The sequence below is a fragment of the Callorhinus ursinus genome, unplaced genomic scaffold (genome assembly GCF_003265705.2).
Source record: "Callorhinus ursinus isolate GAN/ISIS: 27379988/994484 unplaced genomic scaffold, GSC_fseal_2.0 scaffold42, whole genome shotgun sequence".
NCBI classification, from domain to species: Eukaryota; Metazoa; Chordata; class Mammalia; order Carnivora; family Otariidae; genus Callorhinus; species Callorhinus ursinus.
Window position 1 is genome coordinate 2,013,796 of NW_027397104.1, and position 18,749 is coordinate 2,032,544.

At 41.5% G+C, this 18,749-nt stretch overlaps 1 protein-coding gene and 1 pseudogene across 11 annotated transcripts in view; both read right to left on the reverse strand.

Moving 5' to 3' along the window:
* Positions 1-3,498, reverse strand: part of UNC13B (unc-13 homolog B) — a 215,324-nt gene extending 211,826 nt beyond the window's left edge. For all 11 annotated transcript variants that reach the window (XM_073881400.1, XM_073881406.1, XM_073881405.1 and 8 more), the window contains exon 1: positions 3,169-3,498. In XM_073881400.1, coding sequence (XP_073737501.1) covers positions 3,169-3,190 — 22 coding nt within the window. In that variant the 5' untranslated portion in view covers positions 3,191-3,498. The remainder of the gene's footprint in view (positions 1-3,168) is intronic.
* Positions 3,499-12,627: 9,129 nt separating this feature from the next.
* On the reverse strand, positions 12,628-13,346 carry LOC112809593 (Golgi-associated plant pathogenesis-related protein 1 pseudogene; annotated as a pseudogene).
* Positions 13,347-18,749: the final 5,403 nt, after the last annotated feature.

The following is an 18,749-nucleotide window of genomic DNA, read 5'->3' on the forward strand; positions in this document are numbered from 1 at the left end:
CTTTAAATAAATAAATAAATAAATAAATAAATAAATAAAATTCATCAAGTCTCACCTCCCAATCTCTTTTCAAACACCCTTACCACTCATTCAGTTTCGGCTTAAAGTGTCCTTAAAAAAAAAAAAAAACCCTCCTAAGTAGTCCATTACCTTTGTTAAGAACTCTAACGTTATTCCTTACATTAAACTAAAGTCATTTCTTCTAATTTTTTTATTTAAATTGGCCAACATATAAGACATCATTAGTTTCAGATGTAGAGTTTCTTATAATTTTCAATCACTGGTCAATTTGTCCCAGTTCTGCCCTCTGGAATGAAGTTTTGTTTTGTTTTTTAAGTAATCTCTACACCCAACTTGGGGCTCAAACCCAGAGATCAAGAGTCGCAGGCTCCACCGACTGAGCCCGCCAGGCACCCCTGCAATGAAGTTTTTTGGTTTTTTTTTTTTTTAAGATTTTATTTATTTGACAGAGACACAGTGAGAGAGGGAACACAAGCAGGGGGAGGGGGAGAAGCAGGCTTCCCACTGAGCAGGGAGCTGGATGCGGGGCTTGATCCCAGGACCCTAGGATTATAACCTGAGCCTAAGGGAGATGCTTAACCAACTGAGCACCCAGGTGCCCCTCTTCTAGTGATTTCCAATGACTCTGTGCCTTTGGTAATTTTGTACTTCTCAGGAGAGATGTAGAGTTTCTTATAATTTTCTTTTTTTTTTTAAAGATTTATTTATTTATTTTGAGAGAGTGAGAATGAGAGAGAGAGAGTACATGAGAGGGGGGAGGGTTAGAGGGAGAAGCAGGCCCCTCGCTGAGCAGGGAGCCCGATGCGGAACTCGATCCCGGGACTCCAGGATCATGACCTGAGCCAAAGGCAGTCGCTTAACCAACTGAGCCACCCAGGCGCCCAGTTTCTTATAATTTTCAATCCCTGGTCAACTTGTCCCAGTTCTGTCCTCTGGAATGAAGTTTTGTTTTTTAAGTAATCTCTACACCCAACAAGGAGTGCCCAAAACTGACTTCTTTAGATCTCTGGGGATAATTAAATACCAGTCTGCTCATTTCTGCATCAGTTTCTACTACTGTTTGAACTTTGACGACAGTGAAGAAGTTTCTAATTCAATTCTACTCCAAGATGAACTGATATTGAGTTATACAATATCATTACACAGGCTTCTTTCATAACATGAACATTCCTAACTGCCAAAGTATAATGCAGGAATATCATTTTAGAAAGATTTTATTTTGATCTATTTCTGTAAGTTTCCCCAGACTGGATACTTTGCCATTTAATATGAATACTTCTGTACGAGGTACCTGCTTATTTCAGTAATTAATAATCTTCAGGATCTCCATTCAAAAGACAATGACCTGCTGGTCTCCAATTCCCCAGGTTCAAAAGAAGAGACATTCAACTAATGTGAAAAGGGAAAGAGGTTAGCTAAATAGAATTTCTAGACAACGAAAGTTGCCCAATATTAGAACAGCAGCAGCTCCTTCTCTGAAGTTATTTAAATGCAATTAAATAGGAATTTCTGGTTTAAGAGTTGCTGCCTAAAGACTCTTTCATAAGAACTAGCACTGTAATACGGTATAGCAGTAGAGATTTAAACTGTCCAACGGACATTGCAAAACCCAAGCTCCCAAATCCTGCTACTCAACAGCAGGGATCTAAAGGAATAAATAGATTCCCAGCTGCTGAGAGAAAATGTCTTACTAAAAGCAAAGCAAAATTCTCATTAATGAAAAAATCAACCGTGAAGAAAAAAACTGTCTCATAATCCCTGGAAATAGTCAAATCCATTTTGGGTTAATGGACATTTAACAAAACAGTGGAAGAGAACAGAGCAAAACAGTTCCCTTTGCCAGCAGCTGGGGGAAACACCCATCAGAGAGATCATAAATAACAATGCTTCTAATCCACAGAGCCAAAAGAAACATGAACTCTATCCAGTGAAGGGTACCAGGAAAAGGCTTTTTTTTTTTTTTTACTTTTTTTTCTAAATTTATTTGACAGAGACACAGCGAAAGAGGGAACACAAGCATGGGGAGTGGGAGAGAGAGAGAAGCAGGCTTCCTGAGGAGCAGGGAGCCCGATGCGGGGCTCAATCCCAGGACCCTGGGATCATGACCTGAGCCGAAGGCAGACGCTTAACAACTGAGCCACCCAGGTGCCCCCAGGAAAAGGCTCTTGCAGATAATTTCTCTCTCTCACCATCAAGCCACCTTATCCTACATCTTGTTGAAAACTGATATGATAGGCTGTAACTTAAATTTTCCAAGATCAAATTCAATGACTAATCCAAACCCTGCTTTTTCTAATCAGATAATCTCTAAAATCACAGTACTCGCATGCATTTATTCAAAGCCAGTATTGAGCTTCTGTGTCAGTCACCAAGAATACAAAAACCAGTAAGAAACAGTCTCTACCCTCAGAGAGCTTAATCCATGCACCTTCCCTCATCTTAAACCCCAAAGCTCTTGCTTTAAAATATCTTCTTAGATGGGTCAAGTGTCCTCAATGAAAAAGCAATAAAGGCCCTTTAGCCACTGCAGAAGCTAATAAATAAATATACATATAGGTCACACGACTTATGTTTTGCTCCAAAAGGAGAGAAGACAACACACCTTCCCAAATCGAATATTAGCATAATCTTAGCCTACACTACAAAGAAGCAGGGAACGAGGCAAGCAACAGAAGGTGCAAGCCAAGGAATATAATGGAAGAAGGGACGTGACAGCTGTACCATATTGCGTTCAAACAGCGATAAAAAGAACCTTCTCCTAATCCGCCTGCAGTTTCACCGTGCAGGGAAAAGGAAGAAAAAGGGAGACTGTCCACTGTTGACACCAACTATTCGCGGTTTCTTAGCTAGTCCACTCTCACTACAAAAGAGCCCCAGTCACTGTTTAATAGTATCTGGGCCTGCCAGCCAACAGCTCTGTCACATGGCCACCGAAATGGAGAGGTTAACAGTCCCTCACAGGAGAGTGAGGAAAAACAAGAGTAGAAAGAACCTCTTTAAATGTTTATAAATGAGTTAACATAATCGCCCCCCGAGGCACGGACGGGAAGTGAAGTTTGGAAAAGGTGGTAACCCCAAGCCCACTGGAAACATGTGGAGACCCCTCGACGACCCCCGCCCCCCTTCCCCCCGAGTCCACACACTCACCGCGTACACAGAGCAGCGACATGGCCGAGGCACCGGCGAGCCTCCGCCGTACCCCAGCCGCGCCGCCGCACCCGGCCGCTCCCTCTTTCCTCTCAGCAGGTGCCGCGGCTGCTCCCGCTATCGGCCCCACAGGTCTGACGGCTCCTCATGGTCCCCGTGGCAGGCAGCGTCCCGCCGCTCCCTGGGACCCGCTTCAATTCTCACTGTCTGACTGGGCTCCCAATAGCTGTGAATACGGGCTGGCAGGCAGGAGACTGGGCGCGGCACCGCGGCGCCATCGCTGGGAGGTAGGAGCTACCGGGACCACCCCCCTCCTTTCGCTTCCCGGGAATCCCGGCGAGCGTCTGGAAGGAGCCACCCGTGGCGCTCCGCCTCCCAGCCAATCAACTCACGCCCAGTCCTCCGACCCCGCCTCCCATAAGCACGTAAGAGGCGGGGTTTCCTTCTCTTTCCTTACGTGCAAGAATGAAGGCAGCTCCGCCCACTAATAAATCTTGGAACAGAGTGGGAGGGGCTTTCCCTCAAGAGTGTGAGGAGGTAACTGAAACCCTCTGCTCCTCCCACCCAAGAAGATTCTTTCCATTGAAGAATTTCCTTCCGACTTCTTAGTCTATCCATTACGGCTGATGGACCCTCTATCTGGAATAATTTAACAAGATCGTACCACAAGGCAAGCATATTTTAGTTAGCAACTACAGCAAAAAAAAGTAAAATAACTGAGTGAGCATACAGTAAAATGTTTGGAGACTTCAGTTCTTATCTAGACATTTTTTTCTTGCACGCCATTGTATCTCCAATGGCTATAATAGTACCTGGTATAGGGCGCCTGGGTGGTTAAGCAACTGCCTTCGGTTCAGGTTATGATCCTGGAGTCCGGGGATCGAGTCCCGCATCGGGCTCCCTGCTCAGCAGGGAGTCTGCTTCTCCCTCTGACCCTCTTCCCTCTCATGCTCTCTCATGCTCTCTCTCTCAAATAAATAAATAAAATCTTAAAAAAAAAATAGTACCTGGTATATAGAAATCAGTCCGTAAATATTTACTGAATGAAGGATAGAGGGAAGATAGGTCTTTTAAGCTAGGACTTCTGGTAAAATGACAAATGAACATGTGAGGATATGAAAAAGACCGGAGCAGAATACAGGAAGACACAGAGTATAAAGTACAGGTCCAACAGCCCTTCCACACCACAGTTCTAATTTAATTGGTGGGGGGGGTAAAGCTCAGGGATTCTATATTTTAAAAGCTCCCCAGGAGGGGCGCCTGGGTGGCTCAGTCGTTGGGCATCTGCCTTTGGCTTGGGTCATGATCCCAGGGTCCGCTCTGCGGGAGGCCTGCTTCTCCCTCTCCCATCCCCCCTTCTTGTGTTCCCCCTCTCGCTGTCTCTCTCTGTCAAATAAATAAAATAAAATCTTTAATAAATAAATAAAAATAAAAAATAAAAGCTCCCCAGGTGATTCTAATGTGATGCCAGGGCTGAGCACTATTAGAGGAGATGCTTTCCAAGGCCTCATTAGCCCAACTCAGATTTCAGCATTTGCAAACTCTTAGCCCCATGGCATTCTGCCTGCCAGCCGGAGGGAGGGTCTGTCAATCTAAAAGGGTCTTTGCAGGCCCCTGGGTGGCTCAGATGGTTAAGCGTCTGCCTTCGGCTCAGGTCACGATCCCAGAGTCCTGGGATCGAGTCCCACATCAGGCTCCCTGCTAATACCCTGAGGAAGATTTTGACCAAGTCAACTGAGCCAGCCTAGTCAACAGAGATGCTGACCCTAAAAATAATGGGCATTCTCTGGACTGCTGGAGGTTGGGCCACCTAGCTATTTAGCCCAGCTGTCCTTTATAAAATTGAGGCGAGCATGAACTTTGAAGCCAATCAGATCCACCTGGTGTATTATCTATTGTGTAATAAATTACTCCAAAACTCAGTGGCTTAAAACAACATTTATTATCTCACAGTTTCTGTGGGTCAGGAATCTGAGTATAGCTTGATTGGATCCTCTGGCTCAGGGTTTTTTACAGACTGCTATCAAAGTGCCAGCTTGACGGCAAAAGCATCCACTTCCAAGCTCACATACGTAATTGTGGGCAGGGCTCAATTCCTCCTAGACTGTTGGACTGAAAGCCCCGGTTCCTTATTGGCTATTGGCTGGTCTCAGTTCCTTATCATTGGGCCTTTCCAACATGGCTGCTTGCTTCATCAAAGCCTGCAAGCTGAGAAGGCAATAAAGTCTGTTAGCAAAATGGGAGTCACAATCTTTTTTAACCTAATCGTGGAAGTGACATCCCTCATTTTTGCTGTATTCTATGCTTCAGGAGCAAGTCACATTCAAGGGAAGAGGATTACACAAGGACATGAATACCACCAGACAACCATCATTGGGAAACCATCCTAGAAATCTGCCTGCCACCTGGATTTGAGTTCTAATTCTGATACTTTGACCTTGGGCAAGCTACATGGCCTCAATTTCCCAAAGAATAATAATAGTAACTACTTCATAAGATGATTTTGAAGTTTAAATGAGGAACTGCGTCTAAATTACCTAGTACGGGGCGCCTGGGTGGCTCAGTCGTTAAGCGTCTGCCTTCGGCTCAGGTCATGATCCCAGGGTCCTGGGATGGAGCCCCGCGTCGGACTCCCTGCTCAGCGGGAAGCCTGCTTCTCCCTCTCCCACTCCCCCTGCTTGTGTTCCCTTTCTCACTGTCTCTCTGTCAAATAAAAATCTTTAAAATAAAAAAAATAATAAATTACCTAGTACATACAAAAATGCCCAATACATGTTTGTTGTTACTTAGATTGTGGACATGAAGGGAGGAATGTGACTGGGAAGTAAAGGGAAGGTAAGCAGAGCAAGAGTCTAAAGGTTGTGATGTAAACTCGGAAGCATCCCAGTTTCCCAGTTAAAAGTTCAGAGGAAGGACGCCTGGTTGGCTCAGTCAGTTAAGCATCTGCCTTTGTCTCAGGTCATGATCCCGGGGTCCTGGGATGGAGCCCCACATCGGGCTCCCGACTCAGTGAAGAGCCTGCTTCTCCCTCTCCCTCTGCCTCTCCCCCGCTCCTGCTTTCTCTCTCAAATAAATAAAATCTTAAAAAAAAAGTTCAGAGGAAAAACGCGATGATGTCTTTCTTCTGCCCTCTAGGCCCTTGACCGGCACCAGTTATACTCATTAGCAAGATAAATGTATCTTCAGAAGCAACTCAAACCGGGACAGGAAACCAATCCTCCATGCCCCACAGTCTTCTTTAGTTTTTCCAGTACAGTACTTGAAAGTTCTTCAGCATTTGAATGGAATTCATACTTAAGATTTACCTGGCAGGTAGCTGAGAGCTAGGACTCTGAAATCCAGGGAATGAGAAGGAAGGTGGGAGGGATCAAGGAAAGTAGGTAGTGAAGAGAACCCAAGAATCTCAAGAGGTTAAGACCAAAATACCTAGGTTTAGCTCTGTTGCTGCCTTTTTTGGGAGCCCTCAGGTAAGAAAGAAGGGGTCCAGGTTAGAACCCTGATGCAGGGGAACCCTCTACCAACTTTATGACTATCTGTAAGCCATGCTCCAGGGCCATTAAAAGTTTACTCTTCCGGCAAGTTCCCTGTCTCTTGGGAAATATCTCCCAATGCCTAAAGAGAAATTTAGTATAAATAACTAATTAACAAATATTTATTAGGTATCCTTTATGTCAGTCTTAATGAGAGGATGCAAAAACAAACAAAGCAGTTAATACCCGTAAAAAGTATACAAGTTGATAGGAAAAATCTGTGAAAGAACGAGGAACTAAACTAGGACAGTGAAATATGGAACTGAGGGGGAAGAAAAAGGACAATCCCTTTAACACTTCTCAGTGTTAAGGAACTAATGTGATAGAACTTGGCACACAGTAACTATGAGTATAGTAGAGAATAAGAACATCCTCTCTTTATAGCAAACCACTGGAGGGAGAGAGAGTTTTAAAGTCAGGTTGACTGAAAGGATGATGCTACAGTCTACTGATAGATAGGAAACCAAGGATGCATAGGTTTGGGGAGAAAGATGTTTCCTTTTGGACATATACATTAAATTTGAGATTGTCAGGTATATTCTTGCATATGTACCCAATAGACAGATGATGTGGACTTGAACCCTAAGAAAGCAGTCCAAGCTAGAGCTAGAGCTTCCGATCAATAAAGATATAACTATTTTATTTTATTTTATTTTTTTAAAGATTTTATGTATTTGAGAGAGAGAGAATAAGAGATAGCACAAGAGGGAAGAGGGTCAGAGGGAGAAGCAGACTCCCTGCTCAGCAGGGAGCCCGGGGACTCCAGGATCATGACTTGAGCCAAAGGCAGTCGCTTAACCAACTGAGCCACCCAGGCACCTAAGATATAACTATTTTAATCCCCATTTTTTGATAAGAAAATTAAGCAAAACTAGAATGCAAACCCAACTGTATCTTTCACCAGAGCTCAGTTAGCCACAGTGCTATATTGCCTCTTAAGTACCGGAGGAATTCAGCAGAAACTAGGGGAGGAATCAAGATAGGCTTCACGAGAGAAAAGTAACGTGTGGAGGAGATGGATCTCAAAGTATGGATAGCACTGAACATGCAAATATGGGAGAAAGGGTATTTCATATACAGAGAATAAGTTGAATGAACAAATCAAGAAATGGAAACATTGAACCTGTACAGGTATTTAAGAGTAAGCTGAAAAGAGTTTAAGAGTTGGAGTCCTACAGTTGCCAGGAGACTACATAGAATCAGAAGGGAACAAAGGTCATTTATAGAGAACACATACTTTTTTTTTTTACTGAATACACAACCTTTTATTTTTCTTCAAATTTGGAGTTTTTTAATTATACAAAGATGAGAAGTCAAGTTTTGTAACCTAAAAATATTTACTTATTAAAACTATATTAATACTTTCATAAACTATACAAAATGATGTGGGGAAAAGAGCCCGAAAAGAAATGGTCAGAGAGGGAAAGCAAGAAAATAAGCAAACCACCCGATTATTGTTCCATTATAGATCTTATCTTATTGAAAAGTAATTGCATATCTATCCTTTCTTTAGACTCAGAGCTCCTCAACAACAAAGGACCTGTTTTCTATATCGTTATCCCTAACACATAACATAACATCTGGTAATAGTGCCCAGAAAAGATTTGTTGACTAATTGAATACATGAATGAATTAATGAATGAGAATGTTTTAAGGCTTGGTTATTGTCAAAGATAAACAAAACTGGATATTAGTCAAAGTGATTAGGACAGATTTTAATCAGCAATATACTATTGCAATAGGGAAAATAGTCTAGCACAAACTGAACTCATCTTCAATTTGTTTTTGTTTTTTTTTAAAGACTTTATTTATTTGGCAAAGAGAGAGCAGGAGAGCACAAGCAGTGGGAGCGGCAGAGGGAGAGGGCAAGCAGGCCCCTTGTCAAGCAGGGAGCCCGATGCAGTGCTCAATCCCAGGACGGTGGATCATGACCTGAGCCGAAGGCAGTTGCTTAACCAACTGAACCACCCAGGGGCCCCTCATCTTCAATTTGTACAGTGGTGACTGGATGTTTCTAAGGGAGAATTAAGGAATAGGGTGGAGATTCATGAGAAGGAGCTCAGAAGAGTCAGAAAGGTTACAAATTCCAAAGCAGCAAACCTAGAGTAGAAAGTTACTCCCCGTGCTTAAAATCCATGGCTTAGCCTGGCATACTTGGGGTTGGTTTTTTTTGTTTTGTTTTTTGTTTTGTCTTGTTTTTTGCTTTTTCAAAGATTTTATTTTTAAGTAATCTCTACACCCAACATGGGGCTCAAACTCATGACCCCAAGATCAAGAGTCATATGCTCCACTGACTGAGCCAGCCAGGTGTCCCTAGCCTGGTATATTTGGAACTCAGTAAATACTGCCAAATGAATAAAATTCCACTGTGGAGATATATTCCATGAAAATAATTCAAATAAATGGGGGAAAACCTGTGCCAAAAGATATTTGTACAGGATTATCTAAGTAGTAAAAACTGAAAATCAGAATGCCAAACAATTCAATGAATTCCAATAAATCAATTTATTCATTCCTATCAAGTATTTACTTAATATCTACTTATGATTAACACTGTAATCTTATACAAATGGATAAATATCAGAGAAGGAGGCCATACAAGAGATATAGGTGTTAATGCATTCAAGAAAAATTTACTGAGGGGCTCCTGGGTGGCTCAGTTGGTTAAGCGACTGCCTTCGGCTCAGGTCATGATCCTGGAGTCCCCGGATCAGTGGGCTCCCTACTCAGTGGGGAGTCTGCTTCTCCCACTTCCCTCCCCCCTCTCATGTGCTCTCTCTCTCTCTTGTTCTTTCCCTCTCTCAAATAAATAAAATCTTAAAAAAAAAAGAAAAATTTATTGAGCATCTACCAAGTACTACACACGATGCTACAGATACAAAGAGGAATAAGACATTCCTCCAAAGAACGCACAGTCTGGGGATAAACAGACTGTGAAAAGTGCTATGATCATGGTTAGGAGGAAGAAGTGGGTTGTTTGCATATATACCTGGAGGTTTCAGAATTATTTAAATACTTAATAAGTGGGGGGGAGGCATGGTTAACTTAGCAAATATATAAACAAATATATAAACTTCATGAGGGAAGGGACATGTGTTTCTCACTATTGGAAAAACTTATCCAACACTTGAAAATAAGCAAAAGAAATTAGTGGGTGTTATTGCAGTTTTAGTACCAGGCACTGTCTAGAGCAGAGACCAGCAAACTTCTTCTGTAAAGGACCATTCAATAAATACTTAGGTTTTAGGCCAAAAAAAGCAAAATTGAGGTTGTTGTATAGGTACTGGTATAACAAGAGAGAAAACAAATTTCCACAATTTTTTAATTAGTAACATTCAAAATAAACCAATAGTAATTGAATACAAGTTTTTGGTGCAATAGGTCTACTAAAAAGAAGGATGAAATTCTTTGGGGGAATATGCATTTTGCTTAGTTGGGGTTTAATTATTATTATAATCAATTGCAAATGTTCAATTACTAATGTTGATCTATAATGACATTTTATGAATCTCATCTGTCTTTTCTTACAGATAACTACTGTTAAATACTGCTATCAGTCCATGAGCATGTGATTCAATTGAACATATTCATTGCTTGGAAAGCATTTATAGAATTCAATTAGATTCTCCTCTTGATATTTGCTTAATTTTTTAAATGAAATTTTTATTTTTAAAGTAATTGTGGGGAGCCTGGGTCACTCAGTCAGTTAAGCATCTGCCTTCGGCTCAGGTGATGGACCAGGATCCTGGGACTGAGTCCCTGCTCAGCAGAGAGACTGCTTCTCCCTCTCCCTTTGCCTGCCATTCCCCCTGCTTGTTTGTGTTCTGTCAACTAAATACATAAAATCTTTTTTTAAATCTCTTAAAAATAATAAATAATAAATAATCTCTATGCCCAATGTAGGGCTCAAACTCACAACTCTGAGATCAAGAGACACATGCTACACCAGCCAGGCACCCCTGCCCAATTTTTGCTCAAAAAATCATAATAAAACATTACCAATACTGGGCGCCTGGGTGGCTCAGTTGGTTAAGCGACTGCCTTCGGCTCAGGTCATGATCCTGGAGTCCCTGGATCGAGTCCCACATCGGGCTCCCTGCTCAGCGAGAAGCCTGCTTCTCCCTCTAACCCTCCCCCCTCTCATGTACTCTCTCTCTCTCTCTCATTCTCGCTCTCTCAAATAAATAAATAAATCTTAAAAAAAAAAACATTACCAATACTAAGCCATCAAATTGCTGTGTAGTGGGGCAAATCAAGATATTCAGCTTCTATTTCTCACAAAACAAAAACCAAAAAACAAAACAAAAAAGCCATAGAACTGATGATGCTTGTGTTTGAGAGCAAATGAAGTCAACTATTGACACTAGTAGTTTAATAACACATGATAAATTCACATATTTTCTACAAAGTACTTTCTGCAGTGAATAATCACACACTTTTTAAAAAGATTTATTTATTCGAATGTGCATGCGTGCACACACACACCCCCACACAAGCATGGGGGTAGGGGCAGAGGGATAGAGTCTTCAAGTAGACTCCCCACTGAGCATGGAGCCCAATGTAGCTGGATTTCATGACCCATAGATCATGGCCTGAGCCGAAACCAAGAGTTCAATGCTCAACCGAGCCACCCAGGCACCCCATGAATAACTGTACACTTTAAATACATTCATTTTCACAAGGCTTATAAATTTGTTGAAATAAACCTTTTTTCTGCTCCACATATATTTTTGCCACCACCAGTTGTGACACAGTTTAGCACATTCCACTTCAGTTTGTGCTGAATTAGTGTTTTCTCAACTTCCTTGAAAACATTTTTACCTGTAATTGTTTCATGCAGACTATTCATCGAGGCTAATTCTTTAGTGACTTCAAATTCAGCATTGACTTCTCAAAAAAACAACAACTAAACAGTATTGTCAACTGTGGACTCATCAGGAGCTAAGGAAAACTACTTAAAATAATTTGCTTTGGGGTGCCTGGGTGGCTCAGTGGTTAAGCGACTGCCTTCGGCTCAGGTCATGATCCTGGAGTCCCGGGATCGAGTCCCGCATCGGGCTCCCTGCTCGGCAGGGAGTCTGCTTCTCCCTCTGACCCTCCCCCCTCTCGTGCTCTCTATCTCTCATTCTCTCTCTCTCTCTCTCTCAAATAAATAAAAAAAAATAATAATTTGCTTTGGTTTTTTTGTTTTGTTAATCTCTACGCCCAATGTGGGGCTTGAACTCACAACTCTGAGATCAAGAGTCATGTGCTGGGGCGCCTGGGTGGCTCAGTCAGTTAAGCGTCTGCCTTCAGCTCAGGTTATGATCCCAGGGTCCTGGGATCAAACCCCGTACCCAGCTCCTTGCTCAGCAGGGAGTCTGCTTGTCCCTCTCCCCCTGCCATTCCCCCCTGCTTGTGCTCACACTCTCTCTCTCAAATAAATAAATAAATAAATAAATAAATAAATAAATAAAATCTTAAAAAAAAAAAAAGAGTCATGTGCTCTTCCAACTGAGCCAGGCAGGTGCCCCTAAAAATAAAATCTTTATGGAAAAAAAGATATTCTTAAATTTTAAATTCTTAAATCTACCAAAAGTAGACTACAATGCATGATCACATAAAATGAATTTCACTTCTAAACATCACAAACAATAGAATACAGAAAGTCCAAAGATGGATATTATAGGAAGTGTAAAAAAGATATTTGCTTAAAAAAAACAAAAAAAGTTTTTAAATTGATTTCTCCCCTAAAGTCCAAATAATTGTGGTCTAGGTAACCATCAGAGTAAAGGCTTTATATGCTCCTTCCTTTGATAAGAATAAGTTTATGCAGGGGTGGTTCAGTCGGTTAAGCATCTGACTCTTGATTTTGGCTCAGGTCATGATCTCAGGGTCCTGAGATGGAGCCCTGTGTCAGGCTCTGTGCTGGGTGTGGAGCCTGCTGAAGATTCTCCCTCTCCTGCTGCCCCTTTATTCCCACTCCGCATCCCCGCACTCTCTCTCTTTCGAAAAAAAAAAAATTCATGCAGAACTGTATATCCAAGTGTGTGTGCAAGACACACTCATATGCATCACAAATACAAGCACATATACCCACAGGGACAGACACACAGCTGAGTTTTTATTGTTCTAGGCACTTCATATTTACCTTAAGTCTGCCATCTTCCCATTACATTTAATGAATTTCTTCTTTGGAGGCAAGACATTTTCTTCAAAGTAGCCTAGTTGACAACATTATCTGCTGGGAAGTATTGGGCCACCATGAAGGAAGACCCCTCACTTGCAGGTGTCTGCCCCCTTCCCATCTTCTTTGTATTCTTCCACACCATGGCTGTGAAGTGTCCTGGAGGTGAAATCAGGCTGCTGGAAGTTGTAGTTCTTGATTTCACTGTACCATCTATCAGCCATCTCCTTTCCTGTCTGATCACAGGAGGCCCATGCCAGGTTCTCTCCAAACTGGCCATGACTGGACTCTGGGCTGGGTTTAAGCATCCTTGGGCTGGCTAGGACTTCTGAATAATGCTGAGCCTCCTGGTTGGTTTTCTTGCAGAGCTTTAGTGCAGGGGGATGCCATACTGGTACTGGCACTTGTTGTAGGTCTTCAGGACCCCATTATTAAACTGTTTGGAAGCTGACTTGCCCATGGCCCACTGAGTGCTCTCCCCAGCTCCCACTACTGCTGTGCTGTGCTCTCTTGCCTGGTCCTAGGTTGCTGGAGATCAATTCCTATCTTTATGAACCTGGACAGATGGGCAAATCCAGGTAACTAGAGGAAGTCAACCCTACTGGCAAAAAGAGAACAGTTAGTATTTCCAAGAGCCAAAATACACACAGGGCCAGGAAAATGAGTAGAGGTTTGGGAGTTGGGGGGTTAGTTAGGGATGTGGTAGAGAAAAGTAACTCAGAAATAACAAAAAGCCCTGCCCAGTGGACAAGACACCATGAAAAGCTCTATGGCATAGACCAAGGCCTGCCCACATCCCCAACACATATACACACAAGATCTAGGGCCCCCTTGCTCCTTAATCTACTGTTACTGAGGCTCATTTTCCTCCTCAAATTAGATAATATAGACATAAAGTAGAGCCCCAAGTCTCTGTGTACAGCCCATTTTTTCCTTCACAAACCCTAACCTTGCTCACAGATATTTGCTATATATATATATATATATATATATATATATATATGTCAATAGATTCCAAATCTGTATCTTTAGTTCAGACTGTTCTCATCACCTTCAGACCCATATGTCCAATAACCTGCTACATTTCTCTACCTGAAGACTATTCTGGTACCTCAAACTCAACATGTAAAAAGTTAAAACCATTGAAATATGTCAAAATATATATTCAACTTGTTGACCCACAAATTCCTCTTGGCAAAATAAAATCTCCCTCAATGTTTTGTTTTAAAAGATCAGTTTGCTGGGGCGCCTGGGTGGCTCAGTTGTTAAGCATCTGCCTTTGGCTCAGGTTGTGATTCCAGGGTCCTGGGATTGAGCCCCGCATCTGGCTCCCTGCTCCGCGGGAAGCCTGCTTTTCTCTCTCTCAGTCCCCCTGCCTGTGTTCCCTCTCTCACTGTGTCTCTGTCAAATAAATAAATAAATAAAACCTTTAAAAATTAAAAAAAATAAATAAAATAAAAATAAAAGATCAGTGTGCTTAGAGTCACCAAATTATAATTTTTCCTTTGGGCCTAAAGTGAAAAGATTCCCATGAAGTCCTACAACCTCTCTATTAAATAAAGGAAAGTTGGGCGCCTGGGTGGCTCAGATGGTTAAGCGTCTGCCTTCGGCTCAGGTCATGATCCCAGGGTCCTGGGATCGAGTCCCGCATCGGGCTCCCTGCTCCTTGGGAGACTGCTTCTCCCTCTGCTTCTCTCTCTCTCCCCCTCTGTCTCTCATGAATAAATAAATAAAATCTTTAAAAAATAAAAAAATAAAAAAAAAATAAAGGAAAGTTAACATTTATAACAGCAAAAAAATAGAAACAATCTAAATGTCTTCTCTGTAGATTTAACACAATGCTAATGAAAATCCTAGTAGGTAGGTTTGTATGTGTGTGTGAGTGTATGAAAAGTGATAAGCTGATCTTAAAATTTATATAGAGGGGCGCCAGGGGCTCAGTCTGTAAAGCATATAGCTCTTGATCTCAGGCTCATGACTTTGGCCCTACACTGGGTATAGAGTTTCCTGAAAAAATTTTTTGTATGGAAATGAAACGGCCAAGAATAATATAATCTTACAATCTTAAAGTTCAAGGACATGGACTACCAGATATCAACATTTATTACAATATTATAGCAATGAAGAACACTTGTGATGAGCACTTGCTTTATGAAAAAGGAGACACTGTAGAGCAGTGGGGGTAAAGATTGTTTTGTTGACAAAAATCATCCACAACTTGGAAATGCTGCAAAGAAAAGGCAATAGGGCTAGCCAAAGATGAATTATCAAGGCAATATACTTGTAGTTAATTCATTCTTTATTTATTATTGATTAAAGGCTAAAACTCTGTGAAGTCATGTGTTAACTTATAGATTTTTGTCTGGTAATGATGTAAAGGATTTCTGATTAGTAGAAAAGGCTATAGGGGCACCTGCCTGGCTCAGTCAGAAGAGCATGCAACTCTTGATCTTGGGGTCCATCGTGAGTTTGAGCCCTATGCTGGGTGTAGAGAGTACTGAAATAAATAAAGAAACTTAAAAAAAAAAAAAAAAGAAGGGGCGCCTGGGTGGCTCAGTCAGTTAAGCATCCAAGTTTTGATTTTGGCTCAGGTCATGATCTCAGGGTCATAAAATTGAGCCCCACATCAGGCTCCATGCTCACTAGGGAGTCTGCTTCTTTCCCTCTCTCTCCCTCTCCCTCTGCCCCTCCCCCCAGTCGTGCTTGCATGCTGTGTGTGTGTAAAATAAATAAATAAATCTTTAAAAAAAAAAAAGAAAAGAAAAAGTTATGGTGTTATTATCCTGTAGACATTAACCAGTTTTAACTAACTTTTATCTAACATTTTTTCAAATGCCTATAAATACCTGTGATGGTTAATTTTATGTGTCTGCTTGACAAGGTGCCCAAATATTTGGTCAAACATTATTCTGAGGGGATGTTTCTGGATGAGATTAGCATTTGAATAGACCAAGTAAAGCAGATTGCTCTTCCTAATGTGGGTGGGCCTTGTCCAGTCAGCTGAAGCCCTCACTAAAACAAAAAGGCTGAGTAGGAGAAAATTTCTCCGGGTGCCTGGCTGGCTTAGTCTATAGAGCATGTGACTTTTGATCTCAGGGTTGTGATTTTGAGCTCCATGTTGGGTGTAGAGATTACTTAAAAATAAAATCTTTTAAAAAGAGAGAGACAAGGGGCGCCTGGGTGGCTCAGTCGGTTAAGCGGCTGCCTTCGGCTCAGGTCATGATCCCGGGGTCCTGGGATCGAGTCCCGCATCGGGCTCCCTGCTCGGCAGAGAGCCTGCTTCTCCCTCTCCCTCTGTCTGCCGCTCTGCCTACTTGTGCTCTCTCTCTCTCTCTCTCTGTTAAATAAATAAATAAAAATCTTTAAAAAAAAGAGAGAGAGACAATTTCTCTCTGACTGGCCAGTTCTTTGAACTGGAACATTGGTCCTTTATCCTGCCTTTAGACTCAAACTGAAACATCAGCTCTTCCTGGGTCTTGAGACTGCTGGCTTTCAGACTGGAGCCACGTTGTCAGCTTTTTATCAGGCCTTTGGACTGGCACTGGAACTATACCATCACCTCTTCTGGGTCTCCAGTTTGCCAACTAAAGATCTTGGGACTTGTTAGCCTCCATAATCCTGTGAGCCAATTCCCACTTAATAAAATTTCTCTATCTCTATCCCTATCTATGTGTGTGTGTATGCATATATATGCACATATATAAACACATGTATATATACATACACATATATTTGTACATATATGCATATATATATATATAAACATATCACCCCCCACCACAACTCCAATACAATACCTAACTTCCTTGAATGCCCATTGAACATGCTTTACCATCCTCCTTATTCCCTCAATAATGAGTTAAATGAATCTGTCATATTTTCTTTCTGTATTCTTATAAGAATCTTGCTTTTAACTTTTTAGAAATTGTACTTTGACAATGTTTTCAACATAAAGTGCTGGATCAATTCCATAACCATATGGGAAAAAAAATGAATCTTGACTCCTACCTCACACCATATACAAAATCTATTGCAGATGACTTATAAAAGGTAAAATAATAAAGCTTCTAGACAATGACATAAGAGAATATATTCATTAGCTTGAGATAGGCAAAGACTTCTTTTTTTTTTTTAAGGTGGTTTTATTAAAGCACAGGTACAGGATCCGTGGGCTGGAAGCACTGCTAGGCAAAAACTTCTTAAACAGGCATAAAATGCATTATCCACAAACAATGAAATAAATTGGATTATATTAAAGTTAAGAACTTCTGTTCAGGGGCGCCTGGGTGGCTCAGTCGTTGGGCGTCTGCCTTCGGCTCAGGTCATGATCCCAGGGTCCTGGGATTGAGCCCTGCATCAGGCTCCCTGCTCAGCGGGAAGCCTGCTTCTCCCTCTCCCACTCTCCCTGCATGTGTTCTCTCTCTTGCTGTGTCTCTCTCTGTCAAATAAATAAATAAAATCTTTTAAAATATTAAAAAAAAGAACTTCTGTCCATTGAAAAACACCACTTAGAAAATAAAAAAAGCAAGCTACAGAGTGGGAAAAGGTAATTGTAATAGATTTCCCTAACAAAAGAATCATATCCAGAATATACAAAGAGCTCCTACAAATAGAAAAAAGACAACCAAATAGAAAAATAGGCCAAGGACTTGACCAGCCAAATCACAAAAGATAACCAATAGACATATAGAGAGTTGTCCAAATTTACTAGATATCAGGGAAATGCAAACTAAGGCCACAGTGAGATACCACTGCATATATACTAGAATAGCTGAAATTAAAAAGACTGAGAACATCAAGAGTTGGCAAGAAAGTGGAGAAACTAGACTTCTTATGTATTGTGGGAATGTGAACTGTTACAATCTCTTTGGAAAAAAATATTGGCAATATCTACTGAAGCTGAACATACACACGCCCTATTACTCAGCAGTTCTACTTCTAAGTATATATCCAATAGAAATACATGTACATCAGTCAAATTTATTTTTAAAAATGTAGAGGAAAAATAAATACCTGTTTGGAATAGTGGTTACTTCTGGGGAGAGAAAATGAGGAGCAAGCCAGAGAATGGAATGAGATCAAGAAGGAGTATATAAAAGCTCAACTTATCTGAAATATTAATTTCTTTAAGAGAGAATTTGAAGCAAATGTAAAATATTAAGATGTGATAAAGCTGTGTGAGAAAGGGACGCCTGGGTGGCTCAGTTGGTTGGGCGACTGCCTTCAGCTCAGGCCATGATCCTGGAGTCCCGGGATCGAGTCCCACATTGGGCTCCCTGTTTGGCAGAGAGTCTGCTTCTTCCTCTGACCCTCTTCCCTCTCGTGCTCTCTATCTCTCATTCTCTCTCTCTCTCGAATAAATAAATAAAATCTTAAAAAAAAAAAGCTGTGTGAGAAGAATGTGGATGTTTGTCATAGTATTCTTTATAACTTTCTCTGTGCTTAAAGTATTTCATAAAGAAATCTTCTTTATTGGGCACCTGGGTGGCTCAGTTGGTTAAGTGACTGCCTTAGGCTCAGGTCATGATCCTGGAGTCCCAAGATCGAGTCCCACATCGGGCTCCCTGCTCAGCGGGGAGTCTGCTTCTCCCTCTGACCCTCTTCCCTCTTGTGCTCTCTATCTCTCATTCTCTCTCTCTCAAATAAATAAATAAAATCTTTAAAAAAAAAGAAATCTTCTTTATTTATTTTCTTTAATTTTATTATTATTATTATTTTTAAAGATTTATTTATTTATTTGAGAGAGAGAATGAGATAGAGAGAGAGAGAGAGAGAGCATGAGGGGGGGAGGGTCAGAGGGGGAAGCAGACTCCCTGCTGAGCAGGGAGCCTGATGCGGGACTCGATCCAGGGACTCCAGGATCATGACCTGAGCCGAAGGCAGTC